The 23,652-nt window shown below is 39.4% G+C and overlaps 2 protein-coding genes across 2 annotated transcripts in view; one reads left to right on the top strand and one right to left on the bottom strand.

Moving 5' to 3' along the window:
* Nucleotides 1-5,594, bottom strand: part of CRYZ (crystallin zeta) — a 28,872-nt gene extending 23,278 nt beyond the window's left edge. The window contains exon 1 of the mRNA XM_044238479.1: nucleotides 5,492-5,594. The gene's annotated coding sequence lies outside the window, so the exon portion shown is untranslated. The remainder of the gene's footprint in view (nucleotides 1-5,491) is intronic.
* Nucleotides 5,595-5,654: 60 nt separating this feature from the next.
* Nucleotides 5,655-23,276, top strand: TYW3 (tRNA-yW synthesizing protein 3 homolog). Its single transcript, XM_044238480.1, has 6 exons — nucleotides 5,655-5,928; nucleotides 8,649-8,729; nucleotides 10,641-10,739; nucleotides 11,176-11,247; nucleotides 13,573-13,706; nucleotides 22,247-23,276. The coding sequence occupies exons 1-6, from the start codon at nucleotides 5,755-5,757 to the stop codon at nucleotides 22,464-22,466; spliced, it is 780 nt and encodes a 259-aa protein (XP_044094415.1). The 5' UTR covers nucleotides 5,655-5,754; the 3' UTR covers nucleotides 22,467-23,276.
* Nucleotides 23,277-23,652: the final 376 nt, after the last annotated feature.

Consider the following 23,652-nt stretch of genomic DNA (forward strand, 5'->3'; position numbering starts at 1 on the left):
ATGACGTCCTATCACTACTTCATGCAATAACATGTGTTAACTTTATTTAGATTGGGTCATACTGTACTTAATTCTGCAACTTGCTTTTTCTTCTCAACATTAAGTTTTTGAGATTTATCAATGGTGAAACACTTAGCTTTATAAAGTTCATTCAATTTAACAAAGGAGGAAAACATGAAAAACTAAAAAGACTGCTTTATGTAATCTTTTATAAATCACAAGGGTCATTTACAGTTAACCTTTCTGTCCTATCACTGTTACTTTTTTTCTACCACTGTTATCATTAAAATGAAAACTCAGAGTTAAAAGGTAAACAACATTTAGCTAATTATGGAAATAGCTAATTATGGAAATCTTCCATACCTATGGCAATGAAACAAAAAGGTTTTTGACTGTATGCCCATAATTTTGCTTGTGGTTTATCACAATTTCTTGATATTAACCACATCAAATAGTTAGTTAGACTCTGCCACTACCCAGAACATCGTTGCTAACTTCTGGAATAATTATATTCGTCAACCACGAGTAGGCGAAAGATCAAAAAGAGTTGCAGAAACTAGGATTTGAGATGAAAGAACTCAGACTTTGACTATATTGAAGCTCAATACAGGACTACTCAGAACAGAGTTATGTGCTAACTATAAAATGTCACTCCGGGACGCCTGGGTGGCGCAGTTGGTTGGACGACTGCCTTCGGCTCAGGGCGTGATCCTGGAGTCCCGGGATCGAGTCCCACATCAGGCTCCCAGCTCCATGGGGAGTCTGCTTCGCTCTCTGACCTTCTCCTCGCTCGTGCTCTCTCTCACTGTCTCTCTCTCAAATAAATAAAATAAAATTTAAAAAAAAAAAAAATAAAATGTCACTCCAAGTACAGGGGGGCGATCAAAAGCAGTTTGATCGTGTTATTGGTGGAAAGTTCCTGATATAATTAACCAAAAAGCGTATCATTTTAAGACTCTTTAAGTGATGCCACACAGTACCAGCACAGAGGAGAAAGTAAATTGTCTGTTACTAGAGGGTGGTTTAGCAGTGACATGTCCTAAAGGGCAAACCTCAAACACAAGGGGGCAGAAGGGGGCAGAAACAGGCAGAAGACATAAACCTAAGGTCATTGTAGAGCAGCTGAGCTGTCCCTAAGGGTGACACCTGTGCGGGGTGAGGACCTGGAAAAGGCGGCTCACTCCACACCCACAAGCAGTCTCACTACTGAATTTCTATCTAGCTCTTCACTCAGGCCAGGTATTTCTTAGACAAGAAAGTGAAAATATAAAGACAATAAAACAAACCAACCAACAAAAAAACCCAGCAGCAACAAAAATAAGAAACAAGGCTGCCCAGCTCATAGTTTTCCATTCTGGAGATAACACAGCTTTCTTTTCCCTTTTGCCGTCAACACAGTGTTTGGAAAGAGTACAGGTTTTGGAATCTGACAGCTTTCACTATGAATTCCAGCTCTATCATTTCCTAGCCAGATGGCCTTGGGCAAGGCAGTCAACTTTGTTGAGCTTCTTCCTCTCAAAACTGGGCTCCCACTCAGGGTTACTGTGGTAGAGACACGGCAAGCATCAAGCACTGAACCCTGCAAATGTTCACTCCTATATATAGTAGACATCATGATTCCTTTCCCATCTCTTTTCTCCTTTCTTACTCATTAAAATATTCTTGATTCTGTAATTCCATAATCACCTCTGATTTTACATAACAATATTTACGGGACTCAGATTATAAACAAGAATTTCACCTCAAACAATTCAGTCTGGAGAATCATTTAAACAAAATATTAATAGCAAACACTGGCTATTACTCATTCAGCATGTATTTTTTGAACATTAACTGTAAGCGAGGCAGTGTGCTAACCCCAGAGAACACAAAGGGCAAAGAGAAAATGCCCCAACCCTCCTCCTAGCTCCTGTTAACGGTGCTCAGTCTCTCACACAGCTACATACACCATGTAAGATCTGCAGCGACTTTTCCACTTTTACCTACTTCCTACGTATTTATTTCTTTCAAGCACCTGCCTCTAGCTTTTCACCAACAGACATCATTATTATCCTCAAAGAACTGTAACAGTAATAAAAGCAAAATTACTCTGAAATAGAATCTATCAAAATTATCTAACATATACATTTCCCCCCCTACATTTTGGTATCTACTAAGTTGGGAAAAAAGAACAAAGGAAAAAGGATACTCATCCTTAATACTGGACTTAGAAGACTCTGCTGCCTCACGTAGTACTACCATCTTATCCTATCAAGCATGTAAGGAGACCAGGTATAACCTTGACAGCGTTGTCTTCTCCTTTGCTTCTGTCCATCTTATTTCCTACTGAACCTTTGCCACTATGATGGATCAGGCTTCAAACTGCACAAATTGCCTTTGAAAAATCCCTTCAACTATTCACAGAATCACCACCTGCTTCATAATATATAATACATAAGGTGATATGTCAAAGGGAATAATAAAAAGAATAAAATAATACAATACGCTTATAGTAATTATAATCCTTAAACCCCTAATAACTGATCTTCTAAAAACCAAGTATTTTATGCCCACTGGTATAATTATTTTCACAATAGGGAGGAAAGCAACCACTTAATTGTACGCAGAAACCGAATTAAAATCATTCCTTTTATGGATGAGAAAACATTCTAAGAGGTTAAGAGACTCACCAGGGTCACACAGAGGCAGAGCTAGAACTCTAGTCCTCTATGATAAATGTTGATTGATTTTTTTTTCCTTACTATACAATCCTTTTCATCTTACTCTTTGAAATGTTGGCATAGAAGATACTTAACTTCTTAAAAATATACTTTATAATGATGATAGTGCGACAGGCTGAGCTAGCAATATGAAATTCAACTAACCTGCAGGTAGGATTACATATTTTATGATTAAGGCATCTGCTCAGAGTGTGAAATTTTCCAAAAGGCTGTAAGTTAGGGTATCCAGTAGTGATACACAGGACCTCATTCTATTAGGAAAACTGTGGAGGCCACGACACGGTTGGGGTCGAGGACCAAACCAGGCTCTGACTGGTGTCTCCTTCAAAGTCCGGACACCTTGAGAAGGTTAAGGACGGGAAAGTTGAGTAACACTGAGAAAGGGTCTGTGCTGTGTCCTGCGCTCCCCTACGTGACTTCCCACACACTCTCCCTACAGAAGGGAACAATGTGGTCAGGATCATGAATTCTTTGCTGGTCCTTATTGTTCCTGACCTTCCCATAACCCACTCCCTGGTTGATTGTCTTGCTAATGGCATTAGCTGAGACTACCTGGCATTACAAGATTTGCTTGTAGTTAATGTAAACTTGTTATAGAAACTTGTGGTCATCTGACTAGATACTGATGTATTATTACTCCTGTTGTGATCTGCCTTATGAATGATTGTAAGATGTGGAATAAAATTGGCACTGTTGGACATCATCCTCAGTGTCCCTCCTGACCCCCTTTTTTGGTCTCTTAATTTCTTTTCACCATCCTCTTACCCTTACGTTTCCCTGGTCAATTTGTCGCGCCGGCCGTGACAGAAAACTAATAATTTCCTTATCTGTAAAATGGGGCCAGTACTCCCTTGCTTGCCATCCTGGCCGAGATTAACTGCAACAGTTGCGTGAGCCCTCCACAGCATGCCAACATGCACCAGGCTCTGTTAGACTAAATCATTTCCATGTCAGCAGGTCTGCTACCTTGCTAGTGTTTTCAAATAGATTTTTCTATTCATCAAGTGTAAATTTTAAATTAGAGGACCTGGCTTAAATTTTTGGTTGTACTTTTGACCCATAAAAAGTTGCCAAGCTGGGCGCCTGGGTGGCTCAGTGGGTTAAGCCACTGCCTTCGGCTCAGGTCATGATCTCAGGGTCCTGGGATCGAGTCCCGCATCGGGCTCTCTGCTCAGCAGGGAGCCTGCTTCCCTCTCTCTCTCTGCCTGCCTCTCCGTCTACTTGTGATTTCTCTCTGTCAAATAAATAAATAAAATCTTTAAAAAAAAAAAAAAAGTTGCCAAGCAGGGCACCTGGGAGGCTCAGTGGGTTAAGCCTCTGCCTTGGGCTCGGGTGGTGATCTCAGGGTTCTGGGATGGAGCCCCCACAGCAGGCTCTCTGCTCAGCAGGGAGCCTGCTTCCCCCACCCCCCTCTGCCTAGCTCTCTGCCTTCTTGTGATCTCTATCAAATAAATAAATAAAACCTTAAAAAAGTTGCCACGCATACTTCGGAAATCTAGGAAATACAGAATTTAAAATTCCTCCTCAGTGATCTTTTTCTATGCTCTGTTTGGTTTAATAAAAACTAAAGGGATGGGGAGAATGTTCGAACTGTATTTTAATACAGAATGAAGAAATCAAATCACAAAGCCAGAGCAAGGGCACTTAATGAGAGAAGGGCGTAAAATGAAGTAAGAATTTCTGACAAAACATAAAAAAAAAAAAACTTGGAAGGAGAATCATCGTTAGGAAATGTGCTGCTGTTGATCAAGAATGCTTCATGTAAGCCGCCTCTTTTTTTAATAGTCTTAAGCTAGAAATGTAAAAAAAAATTAAAAAAAATTAAAAGTAACCTAAGAAATGTGGCTGGCTGCCTGGCTGTGTGACCTTGTCAGGTTGCTTTCTTGGTCTGGATCTCAGTGCCCAGTTCTGGTAAGAGGGGGTGGTGGAGAAGGAGTTGAATAGGTAATTCAGGACCTCTCCAGGTTCTTGGATGTAAGGATTGGATGGAACTAGGCCGGCCGCTCTCCAGGGCTGGGGAAGAGCTCGGTGGGAGTTGCCGCTGCGGACCAGACACAGACGCAGCGTGCCAGCGGCTTCAGTGGGAATCACAACTTTTCCGCTAACAGTCCAAACTTCGGCCTTTAAAGAATTCAATCATTAACGCTTTCCCTGGTTACTGAGAAAAGCCTCGTCTCGGAACTAAGTGAACATTTAACGATGTGTTTACGTGGTATTTTGCAATTTTTTTTTTCCTTTGAAAATCATTCTGGGTCAGGGTCACCGGGGTTGGGTGGGGAGTGGGGCGGGGGGGAGGTCCAGGAAACTAGGCATTTCTCTCCAAAAGTAACACAGCAGCTCTGATGGCAGAGGCGACTTCCGACCGGGCGGGCGGAGCTCGGGAGAGGCGCGGAGCACCAGCCCGTTCCCGCCGCGGGGCTGGGTGCACTGCGCGCGGCCGCCGCCGGCTGCAGCCGGAATGCCCAAGCCCAGGCCTGGCGGCGGGAGCGGGGCCCACGGCGCCCTGCGGGGTGCAGCCGAAACGCAGACCTCCCTGAAGACCAGGATGGGGGCTCGCGGCCGGCAAGCGAAAGTCCCTGCGTGATTTACGCATGAGGAATTCGCATCCCCTACAGGGAAAGGTGTTCAGCCACGAGCTCCTTTTTCCGATTCTCCAGGACAGACCGCGGGACGAGAGCGCAACCACACTCAAACTCCGCTCCTCCGTGGACGAGCGGCGGGGAGACCCGCTGCCTCAACAACTAAAGCGGACTTTTTAAAAAACCACTTACCCGATTCTAGAGTGGGGACACAAAACCTGCGAAGGCTAGCTCAGATTCCACGGAAAAGGGGACGGACCTGGGCGTCTTCTACCCTTGCGGGCTCCGCCTCGCCCGCGCCCGTCTCCCCGCCCTCAGGGGAGGGCACGACGCGCTCCCGAACTCGGAACGAGGAGGAAGTTTGGGCCTTTCCGGCCACCACTCGCCTCAAAATGGCTTCCCCCAGGGAAAGGCGAGGGCTGATGTCAAAGTGAAGACTCTAAAGCCTTCCTCGCATGGATCGTTCCGCAGAGTTCAGGAGATGGAAGGCCCAGTGTTTGAGCAGAGCGGACCTCAGCCGGAAGGGCAGTGTGGACGAGGATGTGGTAGAACTTGTGCAGCTCCTGAATGGGCGGGAACAGTACTTCACCACCAGTTCCTGCGCGGGGCGCATCATCCTCCTAGACGGGGTGAGGCCCTTTTGTTTCCCCGCCAGCCCTGCGGAGTGCAACCCCAGGAGCCCTGTGCCGCCCCCCTTCCGCCCCCGTGCACCCCAGTCCAGCCTGTGTTTGTCCTTCTGATAGGTGGTTTCGGCTTCTTTATGAAACTTCGAGGTTGAATTAGGCCGGTGCTTCTAAAACTTTAACGGGTCTCTTAATCAACGGGTGCTCTTTTATAACACAGATTCTGATTCAGTAATTCTGGGACGGAGCTGATGACACTATGTATTTCTGACAGGCCCCCAGTGATGGCGAAACTGCTGGCCTGAGAATGCTCTGGAGTTGCAAGGATTAGAGAATTTGATTCTGAGTAGTGGGAAAACTTAAGAACTTCCCAGCAGGCCGAGGCCGGGAGGCTTATCCCTTCGATCGCGCTACCGAATTAACTACTAGATAGAACGTCTCCGGAGTTAAGGCGTTTACTGCCTCCTAGTGGCCCGCTCCGTTATTACAGCTCTGGTAATTTTTACATTATGCTAAATAGCTCAGTGTGGGTTAGTCTGAGATAGTGGTCAAGCCCTCAGGCTTTGGAGTGATACTGCTTAGATTCTAAGCTAATTATGGGACTTACTGGCTTTGCGATTTTAGGAAGGTTATCTAAACTCAACCCCTCCCTGTTCTATGAACTGAGGATAATAGAGTATCGGCTTCTTAGGGATTTTATGTAGTAGAAATGGGATAATTTGAAACGTTTAGCATCATGCCTGGCCCATATTAAATGAGCTATAAAAGTTAGCTGCATGTCGATATTAATATTCGGATTGAATTCAAAGCATGAAAGACAGCACACTCGCAAGCTATTTTTTAGATCCCTCGTTGACTGATAATTTGCTGGTCCCCCAGGTTAGCGGGGTAGAGTATTTTTATATTGCCACCATTGCCTCCTGTGCCGTGGCACTCTAGTTGGGCTTACTCTCTCATCTACTGCCCTGTTTTACCTGGATTTCTGCAGCGTTTTCCTGATAAGTCACTGATCTACCATTCTCTCTACCCTAAACCATGTTACACACTGTTAACAGATCCACCTTCCTAAAGACAATTCTGTACATGTCACTCATCCATGCTGAAATCTTTTATTACACGTTTTTCCAACACAAAATCCAAACCCCTATTCTAGTATACCTTCCAACCCTTCTGCTGCTCTGATATTTTCTGCTACTTCTCTTCAGGTTTATCTCTTTACTAGAACTGAGCTGGTCTTTTCTTCTTATATTTACCACCCTTGCCTTTGTTCATATTTATTTTTCCTGAAATGCTTCCCACCATGTCTGTATATTTGAGATGTGGCTTCCAAAACTCCCCTCTCCCATCTGAACACAAGCATACATACCCATTTGTAAGTAATGACCGCTTCTTCTGAACTGCCTTAGGACTTCTTCTGAACCTCTTTTTTCATTTTATGTATATTATTTATTTTCATTTAGCCTTATTTTTGGGAAGGATTTGCATCGACTTACAGAAAAGCAATATAAGAAGAAAAATTAAAAGTGGGAAAATCTGGATGAAGGGACTATAGGTAAGATGAAACTAGAGATAATTTTAGTTCCTAAATATGCCCCCTAGATTCACCTCTAGATTTTGCTAGAGGTGAGTCACACATTTGTTTCTAACATTTAGAGCAGCCAGCATAAGATCAGATAAATGTTACTGAGGTTATTCAATGAAAGCAAACCAGTTACTTAGGACAGGCACAGCTCTTCCTCTTTACAAAGCTAGACAGCCAAGTCTTCTGTGAACTCACTGTAAAAACAATTACTTTGTAGAAGTACAGTGATTTAAACTAAGTGTGGTTCCCTGCATCTTCTTTCCAGCCTCTTTGAGGGTAGAATATGTTTATAACCAAAGAATCTAATAGAATTTTACAAATAAACATTTTTTCAGTTAATAAAAAACAAAACAAAAAACCCTAATGTTAAGGCATTGCTTCTCGAAGCTTTGATCTTGCAGTCCTAGCTCTGCCCTTTGATTCTATATATATAGTCTAATCCGGATGTTACAGATGTATGCCTTTAGAAACTAGAGACTTTTTACAAGGGTGTGAACAGTCCACCTGTCACTAAAAAGTAACAGGTCCTGTGTGGGATTGGTACAGTGCTTTTTTACAAAGGGAATTCCAAGTTGTTTTTTTGTTTCCTTTTTTAACTTTTGTGCAAGCCAAGGGGCACCTGGGTGGCTCAGTAGGTTGAGTATCTGACTCTTTATTTCAACTTAGGCCATGATCTCAGAGTTGGGAAGCCTACTTAAGATTCTCTCTCCCTCTCTCCCTCTGCCCCTTCTACCCCACCCCCTACTCGTGCTCTCTGTCCTCTTTCTCTCAAAAAAAAAAAAGAAAAAAAAAAATTTTTTTTTTTTTTTTGTAAGCCAAATAAACTAGAGTACAACTCAGGCTGCTAGCATATAACCCCTTAAAATCATCCCTTTTCTTCTGACAAAATCATGACCACATATCAGAAAATATTAAGTTTTATATCTTAATAAACAATTTATTTTCTTTCTATACCAAATAATTTGGTCTCATTTTTGTTTCGGGTTAACTTTACCCAAAACCTAGTGAATTATTCTCAGTAATACTTAAAATTACTGCTTGGGATTATTAATCTAAGAAAGCTTACAATTATGCTATGCATTGTACTTACTATTTGTGTAAATATTATATGACTAAATTAAATTACTTTTTTTTTTTATTTTAGGGTATAAATGGTTTTGAGGTTCAAAAGCAAAACTGTTGCTGGCTACTGGTTACACACAAACCTTGTGTAAAAGATGATGTGGTAAGTTTATCTATATAAACTTAGAAGTAAATTTTTAATTCAGACTCACATTAAATACATATGAAAAGAATAGCACATTCAAGGTAGATTTATGTGCTTAATTATAATGACTGAAGATTAGAAAGCCTAGGATAATTCATTACGGTGACTTTTTTGATTTGGGAGATAAAAGTATAAATATGTATATGAGCAATAAGCATTACTTATTGCTCAACAAAACACATCCCCTTGGACATAGAGAGTTCATGGATATTGACACAGAGTAAATCAAAAATTTGAATTTCACTTCTACCATTTGATAACTCTGTAACCTGGAATAAATTATACAAGGAGAAGGTAGCTCAGAGAAAAGCATAGTACTATCTATATATTACCAGCAAACAGACATAAATCAGTTATACATTATTTATCTGGGTTGCTTCTTGTAAAGCTTCCTATCTATCCTGGGTTATTTAGCTTCGGAAATTAAAATGAGTTCATGTGAGTTTGTATTAGTTGGGCACTTTACATTAGCTATTCAGGTACTCAAGTGTTGTCTTAAGGTACTCATTCATTCTTCATCTCCTTATTTGGGTACTGGCTTTCTGCATATTGATCCGTATTCTCTTCTGCTGTAGACAGTCTTTGTGGTAGAAAAATAGCTGCCAGTAGCCCCAGCAGAAACGGACTTCTTGCTAATATCCAGGTATTATTTCCAGGCGAGTCAGAGTTTTCCTGCTTGGGTTAGATGTTCTCCTCTTGAGATCAGTTATTTTTGCCAGAATGGAATGCTGTCCTTGATCAGACCTAGGCATTTGGCATTTCTGAGATTATGATAGCAGGAGTCATAAGTCATGATAGGGTCATGACTGACAGTCCCATCGGAATCAGATGGTGTGAAGAAGGGAGGATACCGCCGAAGGATACTAGGTGGACAGAAATAATAACCACTTTGTATAAATTCTAGCTCAAGACATATATGCATCTCAAACTTCAATCTAATAACAAAGCATTTAAATAGGACTTTTTTTTTTTAAGGTTTTATTTATTTACTCGACGGACAGAGATCACAAATAGGCAGAGAGGCAGGCAGAAAGAGGAGGAAGCAGGGCTCCCTGTTGAGCAGAGAGCCCAATGCGGGGCTTGATCCTATGACTCTGGGATCATGACCTGAGCCGAAGGCAGAGGCTTAACCCACTGAAGCACCCAGGCACCCCAGAACTTTTTTTTTTTTAAGATGTTTTATTTATTTATTTTTGTGAGAGAGAGAGAGAGAGCATGCACACGCGCGCGGGCACAAAGGGCAGGGACGGGCAGAGGAAGAAGCAGACTCCCTGCTGAGCAAGGAGCCTGATGTGGGACTAGATCCCAACACCCCAGGATCATGAGCCAAAGGCAGAGGCTTTACTGAGTGAGCCACTCAGACACCCTGAATAAAACTTTCATATCATAAAAAAAAAAAAAAAAACAAACTTTCATACCATATTCCTTTATTTTTTTTTTAAAATAGGCTCTGTGCATGTTGGGTACAACATGGGCTTAAACTCGTGACCTCAGAATCGAGAGTCACATGCTCTATGGACTGGTCCAGCCATATTCCTTAACGAAAATTTATACCATATACCATATACCGTATTCCTTAATGGAAATCTGTTTTGGAATTAAATAGAGTAATAGTTTACTTTCCAAGGTATGGCTGGAAAGAATGACACAAGGGGTTTATGGGAAAATTAGAAACCAGGTCTTTTAAAAGAATAGGCAGGTGGTTGGAGAAAGAGGACCAAGAAAACAGAGTGAAAAGTTATTGCAGAAAAAGGATACTGGATGATTCAGAATGTTTCTGGAAAAAACTGAAGTTGCATATGGTGAAAGGTCACCATAAAGAAGGATCATGTATTGGTGTCTGATGCCTAACATTTCTCATTTATTTAGATGCCAGCGCTGAGGAAAGCAACTGGTGATGCCATTTTGAAATTTGAACCACTCATTCTCCATGTGCAGTGTCGACAGTTGCCGGATGCACAGATTCTGGTAACGTTTTTAGATTATATTTAAATTTATAGGTATGGGAGTAGATTTAATTCTTTTTTTTTTTTTTTTTTAAGATTTTATTCATTTACTTGACAGAGAGAGACACAAGAGAGGGAACACAAGCAGGGAAAGTGGGAGAGGGAGAAGCAGGCTTCCCGCAGAGCAGGGAGCCTGATGTGGGGCTCAATCCCAGGATAGGGGACCATGACCCGAGCCAAAGTCAGATGCTTAATGACTGAGCCACCCAGGTACCCCAAGGGTAGATTTAATTCTAAGCTTTAAATTTATAAAAAAATATATGATGTCAGTTTAATTAACTAGTTTTAAAATTTAATTATAGGTTTGAGGTTATATATATTTCTGCAGTTTGTAGAGCTAACCAGTTTATCTAATTAGCCAGATTATCAGAATTTAACAGTTTATTTTTTTTTAACAGCATTCAGTGGCAATAGATTCTGGTTTCAGGAACTCTGGCATAACCGTGGGGAAGAGAGGCAAGACTATGTTGGTAAGAAGACTTTTGGCAAAAAGCAGTTCTTTGGGCCTGAAGCGATTCAGATTATTGAAAAATCTCTTTGAACTCCTGGGCTTTAGTCTCTCCCTACCCAAATCTTGCCATTTCCTTGCTCAGAAATCTTCAGTACTTTACTCTTTCCTATAGAGCAAAGTCAAGTTCTTAGATTTGCATTTGAGCTCTTATTTTATAGTGTCCTCCTCTACTTCCTTTCAGGCTGATTCTCTGTGCCCTCCTCATCCTAAATAGTCAAAGCTCAATGTAATCAGTATCATGATATACTGGAGAGCATCATAGGCAAGTGTCTAAAGTCCTCTGCTGGCTTACCATAGCTGTATTGCATGAACTCGGGCAAGCCCCTTAATTCCTCAGGGTCTCAATTTTCTTGGCCATATCAGGGGGTCCAGCAAACTATGCCCTGGGACCAAGATCAGTCCACAGGAGGTCAGATCCCACTGCTCTCACTTGATAAAATCCTGACCCAGGTTGCTTTTGTGCTATAATGGCAAAAGTGAGTAGTTATAACATATAGATACTGTATGGTCACAAAGTCAGAAATATTTACTATCTGCCAACTGTGGACTAGATGATCTTTAAAGCCCTTGCTAAGCCTCCACCCTCTCTGAGTCCTTTCATGGCCAAATCAGCTCCTAGTGATTTTGCCCTGTTCTGACTGCTATAGTATTTATTATTTGTAATGGTATGGATTCTTGGCTTTTGAACTATTTCGGGTTTTCTTCCATTCTAGCTTCCTAGACTTTCCTGTTCTCTATTTTTAACAAATTTGCCATTTCCCAATAGAGATGGCTTACAAAAGAAGACACCTAGGGAAAAAAAAAAAAAATAAGAAACATGCCTAACTAGAAAGTCAAAGCCCACAGTACTGGTTTGTGTCCCTGTCTCCTTCCTGTACACTCCATCTGGGAGCCCAAGCAAGAACAGAACCGTTCATTCACTTTCCATTCCTTTGTCTTCTGTGTTTAGTTACTTACAAGTCCTGTCACATCTGCCTCTAATTTCTTATGCCCAACTCCACCCTTCCAAGCCCTCTGTCACTGCCCCTACTTAAGCCATCATGATCCTCCCCCAGTCTTTACAGTGGTCTCCTGACTCGTTCTCCTGCTATCCATCTTCTCCTTTCGTCCCCCCTAGCCAATACTGTCAGAATCCCCCTTTTAAAAAAAGTCAGGGTCTCCATATATTTCCCCTTGTATTCGAGGCCCTACCCAAACTATTTTCCACTTACCTTATTTATGCTCATCTTCTGCCAGCATACTTCCGCTCCAGCCAGACAGAAAACTCTCAGCTCTTTCCCAAATGTATCATACTCTTTCATGTCTCCATGACTATAGATGAGCGGTTTTTCTGGCTGGAATGTCCCCTGCCCCCATTTTTATACCTGGTAAAATGGCACTTATCCTTAAAACCCCAACTCAAATGCTACCTTTCCCATAAAGTGGAGGCCTCAGTCTCAATTAGTTGTTCTCTTCTGTGTTTCCTTAGCACTGCGTGTATGTGTCTGTATACACTTATGGACATGTTCGTACATATGTGTGTGTGTCTCTCCTGGCGTAACACCTATGTTGTCTTGTCACTCTTTGTTCACTTACTTATTTCCTGTTTTAAAGTGTGAGCTCTTAAAGGCAGAGATTATATTTATTCTGTTTCTTCACCCCTTTCATGAGGCCAAAACACTGTAGATGCTCAGTAAAAGTTCAACGAAAGAGTTTTTATTTCTTGTACTAGTTTTTGTTGCTGTTCTTAAACCATTTCCACTGTTTGGATTTACTCAGAACACATTGGCTGTTTCATCAAGAGGTTACTAAGATTGGCAACCCTAAAGCATGGAGAAGGCAGCCCCTTTGGGAGATAGTTACCAGGCACGGTTTATTTTCATCTCTCATAACCACACTCTGCTCAAGCAGCACTAAGAGGCTCTTTCACATTCAGTCCATTTTGATTTTTCCTTGAAGCTTCTGTTGAGATTTCATTTTTTTTCTTTTCTTTAAATAGTTTATTAAAGCTTCCTAAGCGTTAGTGAGAGTGAAACTGTCAAAGTGATTGGATTTTTGGCTATTTTCTGCTTTCCTAAAAGACAATATATAGAATGACTTTCTTAAGAAATAACTTCATGTGATGGGAAAATCTAGTTAATCTCCTTTGATTCAGTTATGTTTAGCTAAAGTGTATTAAAGTTAAACTTAAAGACTGTAATGGAACCAAACATGTTTAAACACAGCCCTAAATGGTACTTTTCTTAAGTTATCTTCAGTGTCTCTAGTACATAAGTCATCATATCTAAATTGTCTGTTCCTGCAGGCTATCCGGAGCACACATGGCTTAGAAGTTCCATTAAGCCATAAGGGAAAACTGATGGTGACTGAGGAATATATCGACTTCCTGTTACAGATAGCAAATCAAAAAATGGAGGAAAACAAGAAGAGAATTGAAAGGTATATTAATTGGATGTTTCTATGGTACTCATATATCTAAGTCATCCTTGAAAATACTGATACACACATTTAACTTTTCTATTTGTAATCTTATCACAGATAATAAAAAAAAACGATCAAAGTAACAGATGAGAGTAGCCCAGACAGTAAAGGTTACTAAATGGAGTGTAAAGGGGAAGCTCCATCAGGGTAGTGGGATGTGACTGGTAGCACCAGGCATAAAGGGAGAGAAACATCACCCCTCAGGTAAGAGAGCCCAACAGCAATGGGGACCATGACTGATGAAGTTGAAGGCAGCCAGGGAGGAGGTACACACTGCCCCCTGAATGTGATCTGCTGGCAATTATCTAGAATCTCCTTTTGAGGAAAGCAACCTGGTTAATTTTAGCTTAATAAATCTTTTACATGTGTGGCTGGTTCTTACGGATTAGATCTAGAACTGCCATAATTGTCCGAGGTGGAAGGATCGTGACTATCAATTCACATCCTTATACCTTTTCTTCTTAAATTTTACCTCCTGGTAAATAAAACTCTTACATTACTTTCTTGTCAACTTTTTCATAAAAATAGAGTTTTGACATGAAGAGGTGACTGTGATGCTATCTTTCTTACATGAAGGGAATGCCGGTGATCTGGCATCAGCAAGATGTACGCTTCTGAGTTTGTCAAGGAGTGATGGCCAACTTAGCGTTTGTAATGTCCTTCCCTCCATCCCCACTTCCTTGGCTACCTCACAACCAGTCAGTCACCCCCTAAATTATTCTTAGATCATCTCTACTGTCACTTTCTTTATTTAAGGCCGCTGCAATAGCCTTGTTAGCTGGTCTCATAGTAGAATGTTTCTGGTGTGTCTCTCTGCCAAGCCATTCTTGGTATCACCATCAGAATCCTGTCTGTAAAGTGCAAAGGAATCCTATTATTTTCCTTGCCTGCTTAAAATTCTTTTAATACCTACAATTTTTTTTTTCTTTTTTTTGAAGTAGCTAAGACTACACGTGCCAGTGGTAGCAGTGTTGAATTTGGCTCCAGAGGCAGAACTGAATTTGAATCCGGGTTCCACCACAACTTACTCAACATCCTTGACTTCATTTGTCTTCCATCTAACTTAGGAGAAATTCCTGTCTTAAAGAACAGTTTTAGTATAAATAGCATCTATATAATGACTAGCCCTATCCCTGTCATGTCATGGGTTCTCAGGATAGGGTCACTCTTATGTGATAGGGTCACTCTTATGTGACCCTTCTTCAGTGACACATAGAGAAAACAAACCTACGATCACATTATTACAAACCCTCCAGGCTTTCTTAACCAGGACTCCTCATTTGAACCACAGAAGTCACAAACTTATTCAAGCGATTGTTTCTCAGTTCTTGCAACAATGGTGTACATCTTCTATTGTAGATACGTTGGAGAGAAGTTAACTCATTATAGACAATGGATGTCTTGGGGCATTGGAGCTTAATTTTCTAGTAGAACCCTGGTTGAAAAAACCCGAGGGGTTACCTGGCTACCAGGTGCTTTGAGTAAACATTCTAAATGAAGTGATCATTTCAAGTAAGTACTAAGGAGCACCCAGCCACTTCACCAGACTACTGAGTTTGAACTACATCTAGGTATTTATTGGTACCATTCCATAAGTTTACTATGTTCCTTAGATTGTATTCCGGTGAGGCTCTTTGCTAAAATGTAGGAAGTAACAAATCAGTTTCTCTGTTTCCTTACTTGAATTTCAACAAGATTATAAATATAGCCCAAGAGCAAGTAACTACACACCCTGGTGAAGTTAATTGAGCCACGTTCACCAGCTGTAAAATCAAATTACACTTTAAATCCATCGACTCAAAAATATGTTTTGAGATTATAGTATGCATGCTGCTATCAAGAGAGCCATGCTCATCATATAAAATCAATGAAAAATTAAAGAAGGGCAGAAAGTGTCTTAAGATACTGATTAGGAGATTACACGTGAATTCAGAAAGGGGGAACAAATTAGAGAGCTTCTCTGGGAACAGCTGTACATTCAACCAAATGCGGAGAAAAAGTTACCCTTCCAATGTGGAAAAGTGAAAAAAAAAAAAAAATACTGGAGGTGATAAGTTCTGCAATCAGACTTTGAGTATGAAATTGGTTTGTCATAGGACCAAAGTTTCACAGTTCAAGTAACTATAGTAGAATTTTTAAAAGTCAAGCCCTAATCAGTAATATGTCAGCAATAAGAAATAGTCTAGAAATGTAAAAATCAAAGTTAAGAGGTAAACGTTTTTAATTTTAAAAAAAAGGTCTTATTTGTGTGAAACAATTCCCAAACCCACTTCTTAGTGGGAGGAATAAGAGAATTTTATATATAATGATTTCTAACTAAAAAATAGGAAGTTTGGAGATCTCTTTACAATTATAAGAGAAAGGTTCTCTTTGGATCTGTTAATAAGAGATCAGGACTGTCTTGGGTCCAATGAAACCACTATTTGACTATGTATGAGTAGAACGAAATTAGCCATGTTCCTCTCTTCATGAACTATATAGTAAGAAAATGGTAAAGAAAGAGTAAAAGGGCTGACTACATTGGCATATAGTACTGTTGATAAAACAAATTGGAAAAAAGGTCAGTTGTGCTTTTTTTTTAACTTTTCTATTTTATGGTAAAATATATATGCCATACAACTTAACCGGTTTTAACCGCACATTTCAGTGGCATTATGTACATTCACACTGTTAAGCAGCCACCACTGTCCACCTTCAGAACCTTTTCATCATCCTAAACTCAAACTCAGAACCTGTTAAACAACAAATCCCCATTCCTCAGACTCCCAGTTCCTGGTAACCATTCTATTTTCTATTACTTTGAATTTGACTATTCTAGGTCCCTCACGTAAGTGGAATAGTATACTTGTCCTTTTGTGTCTCGCTTATTTCACCTAAGTATACGCTCTTCAGAGTGTATCCATGTTGTAGCATGTATCACAATTTCATTCCTTTTTAAGGCTAAATAATATTCCACTGTATTTGTAGGCCACATTTTATTTATCAGTGAACAATTGGGATTTTTCCGTCTTTAAGCTTTTGTGAGTAACACTGTGAGGACACATGTGTACAAATGTCTGAGCCCTGCTTTCAGTTCTTTTGGGTGTTTGCCCAGAAGTAGAATAGCTGCATCATCTGGTAGTTCCATGTTTCATTCTTTGAAGGTCTGCTGTGCTGTTTTCCACAGGAATTGCACTATTTTATATTCCCACCAGCCATGCACAAGGGTTCCCTTTTCTCAAGGTCCTTGCCAATACTTGTTGTCTCTTGTGGGTTTTTTTGATAGATGCCATCCTGACAGGTGTGAGGTGATGTATTTGTGGTTTCGATTTGCATGTCCCTAATGGTTAATGACATGGAGCATTTTTTCATACAGCTATTGGCAAGTCTATGAAATTCTGTTCTATCGCTCTCTGCTTTCCTTCCTGCTTGTGCTGCCTGTTGTTCCTAGCCCATTCCTTCCGCTACTTCCCCATATAATTGATAGGTCCTCCAAATCTCTCCCAAGTCCTGAGCCTGTATATCCAATAACCGTTGGAACATATCTAACTAGAATACTCCATCAGCCTTCCCTCATTAGCTTTCTTGTCCTAGTCTCAACCCCATAGCCATTTCCTTGGGTCATATTTTTTTATTATTTACCAATATCGTTACAGTTTATTTCTCAGTACAAAATAGACATATGAACCATTTTGAATTACATTAATTAATTGCATGTATGTCCTTTTCTTCCACTACAGTGCGGTCACATTGAAAACAGGACTGAGTTCTCCCTGCCACCAACCATACTCATACAGGCTTTAAATATTTCTTATCCCAAAACCTAAGGTAGTGTCCAGCTCATAGTGGAAAACCAGCACATGTTTATTGAGTTAATAATAAGCAATAAAGGAACTTAAAAGTTAATCCATTAAATTGAGTTCCCCAGAGATAATCACAGTTTCTTATTTACCATTCTCTGAGGGCCTGGCATGAGAATAGTACTTAATAAATGTTTGCTAAATTTGTTAACTTTTTCCATCCATAGTGCTACTTCTGAGGCTTCAAAGCCTTCAATGATTATTCTGGAAGACGTGTAAGATGGTCTAGAGATAAGAGTGAGCGGTGTAGGCTCTTGGCACACAGTTCAGGTGAGAAGTAATAGGAGCTTGAATAGCAAGATGAATGGGAGTGATAGTGCAGAATGTAAACCAAACATGGTGACAGACTAGAAATGGGGGTAGAAAGGAGGAGGCGGCAAGGGTAACAGATGTCTTAGACTCCTTGTTGTTGCTGTCTTATTTTTAAAAACAGAACTAAAACAGGTAAATAATAAGTCACACATTTCCCTATTACTTAAGATCAAAGAAGCAAATAATATAAAGTGAAAACACGTAACTTTATTTTTGTATAGTTTCTTCCTTGGATATTCTGTTCCTCATTTTTTTCCTCTCCTGTACCTAGCCAGCTTCTGTCCATCCTTATAATTCAGCCCCGCATTGGGTTATTTCTCAAGGAGCATTTCATGATCTCACTTGAAGCGAGGTACCCCTCTGTACTCCCCCTTCATCTTGTCTGCTTCATGGCATGCTGAATGTGTCTTTACAGTTCTGCAGCTCGCATTAAACCCTGAGCTGCTTGAGGGCACAGCTGGGTCCTTGACCTCCTTTTCTAGCACCTGACACAGGCTCCGTCACATACCTGTTTTTTAATAAAAATGCTAGAGTTTAATCGAGTTAAAATCTAAATACATATCTGTGAAAATAGCTTTTTTTGTTATGTGTGAATAATGGAACCCTTAAAGGGTATGAAATTGTGGCTAGATTTCATTAATTTTATATTCCTATTTCAGAAGTCAGAGAAATATCAGCTCTTTATTGCAAATGGTTCTCTAACTGACCTGAAAAAAAAAAATTCATTTTCCTAGAGCTGCTCTGAAAAGTTCTGTCATGGAGAGCGCTAAGTACAGGTTGCCCCGTGGCATGATAATCTGACTGCAGAAGTAGAGAAACTGAAGACAATTTGATTTTCTTTGGGGGTGGGGAAGATAGTTGCCTGTGCATACATTTCATTTTATCTTCTGAGTTCTTTTTATAGTCTGTGAGAGTGGAGAAAATTGCACTTTGAGAATTGGGCTTCAGAGTGCTGTGTAAAGGGGCATCGTATGAGGAGAGAGCATGTAATTGCAAAACAAATTTCTGACTTACTGAGAAAGTTTCCGGAAGAACTTTTTAAAAATTCCCTTTAAAAAACAAAAGGAAAACGTATTTGGAGTATTTGTTCTTGGCTTTCAGACAACAGAGTCATTTTCCATTTTACAGTTGTTTTTGGTACCGCAAGGATGTAGCTTTAAATTCTTAGGTTCTTTAATGGAAGATTAAAGTAAGGCATCTGTTCCTCTTTAATTACTTTTTTATGTGATTGACAGGATATTTTACACAAGCTATTAATTCTCTATGATCATAAAAGAGCAATTTAATCTTATCTTTAATTTTCTAGGAATAAAGTATAATCCAGAAAAAAGACTCGGTGACCTGAGTCTAAAGTTCAGGGTTGGGTGGAGAATGGTAGAAAATGGAGTTGCATATCGTGGATAGCCTCTTATGATCAGATAGGGGTGATTCACCTATCATGTGAATCATTCTTATCAATGGAACAATGATCTGAAATGATTGACATCATTTGGTGGCATGATGAAGTTTTGGACTTACGTTTTATTTATTTTTTATTTTTATTTTTTTTTAAGATTTTGTTTATTTATTGGACAGAGAGAGAGAGAGATCACAAGTAGGCAGAGCAGCAGGCAGAGGGAGAGGGAGAGGCAGGCTCCCTGCTGAGTGAGGAGCCCATGTGGGGCTCGATCCTGGGACCCTGAGGATCATGAACAGAGCTGAAGGCAGACACTTAACCAGCTGAGCCACCCAGGTGTCCCTGGACTTACGTTTTAGATAAAATGAGTCATTCTACTGGGTCATTGTGTTAAACTATTCTAAATAGGCAGTATGGAAGATGAGAAGAAAATCAGTCATTAAAGTCACCCAGGGTGATGGTAAGACCAGGAGGGAAAGATTATGCCGGGTGTAGAAATTTTCATGAATGTAAGATACTGAACAAAATATCAGTAGATGACATGAGGGGCAGATGAAGGAGTTTAGTCTGGTGAAGTGTTGGTGAGCCAGCTTCATTCTCATCTCGTCCCAACTCTGTTAGGTGAGATGCAGAAAAAATAAGTATACTCACTCGAGAAGAATGCAAAGCAGATGGTGTCTTTATCGGGGAACCAGGTTCAGTTGGGTAAGGATATAGGGGTACATTAAATTAAAAGGTTGTTACCATGGAACAGGGTCTAAAAAATTATACATAAGTTAGTATTTTCCAAAGTCTTTTGCTGTACCTCCTACTATACTGTTTTTCCTGTACCATACTTCCTCTTTGAGATTGAGTTATTCACCAAAGAAATATCTGTTGGGTGTCTACTATTTGCCAGACATGGTGCTGGATATCAGGTATACATAACTGGTGAGTACGTCAGTTCTTGAAATATGGATAGGATATGGTGTAATCGTGTTAGGTACATATTAAAGTTGGCTGGACTATTTGGAAACAGGTGACTATCTTGGTTTTTTAGGGCAATTTTAGAGCCTTTACAACTAGAACTTAGAGCCTATTCATTCAATTAAATAAGAAAATTGATCCAAATAGCAATCTATTTCATAGGTGTGAAAAATTTCCTGTCATACTTTGCATTATAATAGAACTTAAAAGCATGAGATCCCCACAGTAAACAAAGGGGTTCTCAGCTTCCAGATTACTCTGCTTGGGGACCTAGGGTAACACATTCATATTCACCTTTTTGTTCAGTGGTGGTTTATTCACTTATTTTTACCGAATGTCTTAGCATTGTACTAAATGCTAAGAATGAAACAGAAAACATGATAGATGGGGTCCTTGGTCTCATAGAGTTTATATTCTATAAAAATGGTCATATCGAGAACTTACTTTGTGCCAGGCACTGTGCTAAGTACTTACATAGGTCACTTGTAACCTTCTGACAACCCAGCTCAGTACAGGATAATGTCTGCTTTTCTAAATGGGGAGATCGAGACTCAGTAAGGGAATTAGCCTCCCTTTAACTTTCCCAGTGGCAAGCATGTGAATCACGTGCAGTACCCCATGCCGCCTCGCTGCCTTCCCACATGGCAGAAAGCCTCTGTGTCAGGTGGAGGATTGGGTTAGGTGTTAATATGGGAGGAGAAAAGATGTGAAGACCAATTTGGGGGGAACTAACAGTTTACTGTAGCACAAAATTAAAACCAAGGTAGAAATATGAGGAAAGGAAAAGAGTAATTCACATTTAAAAAAATCAAAATAACTAATAAACATGAAAAAAAATTTCACTCGCAAACAAAAATGATAATTATTATTTTATAAGATATCATTGTCTCTTATCAATTTTTTTTATGGTAATATTCAACATATGAATGAAGTGATCTTTCAAGTACTGCTGTTAGAAGCAGTTTTTGAACATCTTTTCTGGAAAACAGGTGGTATTTATCAAGAGCTTTACAATATTCTCCCCTTAACCAGGCAGTTATATTTCTAGCGGTCTGTCCTAAATAAGTAGCTAGAAACTTAGATCATACTATTTTTACTTTTTTTTTTTTTTAAGATTTTATTTATTTATTTGATAGAGACACAGCAAGAGAGGGAATGCAAGCAGGGGGAGTGGGAGAGGGAGAAGCAGGCTTCCCGCTGAGCAGGGAGCCTGATATGGGGCTCGATCCCAGGACCCTGGGATCATGACCTGAGCCGAAGGCAGAAGCTTAATGACTGAGCACCCAGGCGCCCCATCATACTATTTTTAAAAATGTTTGTCACACTGTTGTTTGTATTAGGGCAAGTTTGAAAAAAAAAAAAAGAAAACAAATTAAGGCCAACCTAGATGATATAATGTTATGCTACTATTAAAAAGTGTTATTTTGTTGTTTACTTAGTGATACAGAAAATGTTTTTAATAAATATTAAATTTGATAAAACAATGTAAAACTATAATAATTCTGTAAAAAGCAGTAGGTATATGGGTACATATATAAATACATTAATAAACTGGAAAGAATAAAAATACTGAGAGGTAATTTCTAGGTAATTCTGTAGAGGTAGTGTATTTTTAACCTCATATATTTGCCAAATTCTCTAAAGTGAGATTTTATTACATTTATCATTTTTTATAAAGAAAAATAATTACTCTTCTGTTCTTACCTTTTTTGTTTGGATCATACATGTGGAATAGAAGTTGGGGTAAATAACAGGTTGTTAAGAGGTGTTTCCAACCCAATTTTCAGGTGTGTTCTTGAAGAACTGAAAACACACTTCCTAATTAAATGATCATGTAAAAGTAAGAAGCATATTATTTCTCTGATTCATTTATATTTTAATGTTAACATGGGACATATCAAATTTATAGAATTTAAAAATTATAGATGTATTTTAGTCATTCTGTTTGAGAACACAAATAAACAGTAATACTTATTTCTTTACAGGTTTTATAATTGCCTACAACATGCTTTGGAAAAAGAAACTATTACTAACTCATATCCCAAAAAGAAAATCAAAGACAAAAATAATTCATCATATACTCGGAAGAAGAAAAGAAACCCAGAAGCAGCACATGGCAAATGTATTACTGAAGAAAATGATGAAGATTGTGAAAATGATGATGACCCAGGAATCAGTATTACTATCTTCCCCAAAGATTACTAAGATTTGGTCTTGGTAGAATAATATTTCTAATAGATATTACAAAGCTACTCTTTACAAGAGTAGTTTCTTGAGTGTATGAACCATTCAGAGAAGTAAGACTTATTCTTTCTCTATATTTTAGAGAAATCCTTAGCTTTTTAAAATAGCTGTGTATAATATTTGCTCATTAAATACCATCCGTTTTAGTCACATGGAGATTCATTGCAAAAATGAAATTGACTTTTTAATGCCTCTTTTTTAAGTTTCAATTTCTACTTCTGCAAAACAGAATTACAATGCTCTTTCAAGAGAACCTTAACATTGGAAATATTTGAGTAAAAGTCATCACAATATTTGACTTCCTTTTTCACTTTGAAATCTCCAGCCTTTAAAGGGGGATGAGCTTTCTTCTTGTCACTGTGGAGTCCTATGACAAATCCTTCCCTTTATTTTGACTTTGTGGAGAAAACAACTGCTGTTGGACAGGACAAAATACCTGAACCCTCTTCACATTATTTCTCACAGACCAGAGCTTGCCATGGGCATGGTCTCTGCCACACAGGTGGGCCTGGTCTCTCACTAAACCTGGTCAGAAGTGATAACTTAAGACCTAGGAATCTTTACAGAATCCTTGTATACTGTTTTGGAAAGTTTCAAGGAATCAAAAGACTTGGGTCTATGTTATGACTGCTGCATGGAAATTGGAGGGTCCTTGAACAAATCATTGAATTTCCAAGGCTTTCTGTATAATAGTTCTGACACCTGCTGTATTTACATGACAGGAGTGCTGACAGCATCACATGAAATAAAAATGAGAAAGTTATTAATAGACTTTTGCATATGTGTTACTATTTATTTCTCATTTATTTTCATTAGAAAATGATGCTTTCATACTGTATTTTCAGAAAGTATCAAATCATAAAAGTTATACTTAAAGAGAAATTATTAGTCCTAGAACTAGTACATGCTAGGATAAAATTATCAGAATGTCAAGAAAAAAATGATACAACATAGTAAACACTGAGTTGTGATTTTGGCATTTCCTAATATTTTATAGTTTGTCTAAGTCTTTATGTAAATTCTACTCAGATTTGCACCCCAGATGCTTACCTTCTAACGTATCATTTTGCACTCTCATTTTTAAAATAGATGGACTTCAAAAACATCTGTTATCTTTTAAATTCCTCAGGGAGGATGTCCGTGATGC

The sequence above is a fragment of the Neovison vison genome, chromosome 2 (genome assembly GCF_020171115.1).
Source record: "Neovison vison isolate M4711 chromosome 2, ASM_NN_V1, whole genome shotgun sequence".
Taxonomy (NCBI): Eukaryota; Metazoa; Chordata; class Mammalia; order Carnivora; family Mustelidae; genus Neogale; species Neogale vison.

Coding starts and splice junctions, on each gene's coding strand:
- TYW3 (XM_044238480.1), top strand. CDS start 5,755: ATGGATCGTTCCGCAGAGTTCAGGAGATGGAAGGCCCAGTGTTTGAGC. Junction 8,730..10,640: donor CTTGTGTAAAAGATGATGTG/GTAAGTTTATCT, acceptor TCATTTATTTAG/ATGCCAGCGCTGAGGAAAGC. Junction 13,707..22,246: donor AACAAGAAGAGAATTGAAAG/GTATATTAATTG, acceptor ATTTCTTTACAG/GTTTTATAATTGCCTACAAC.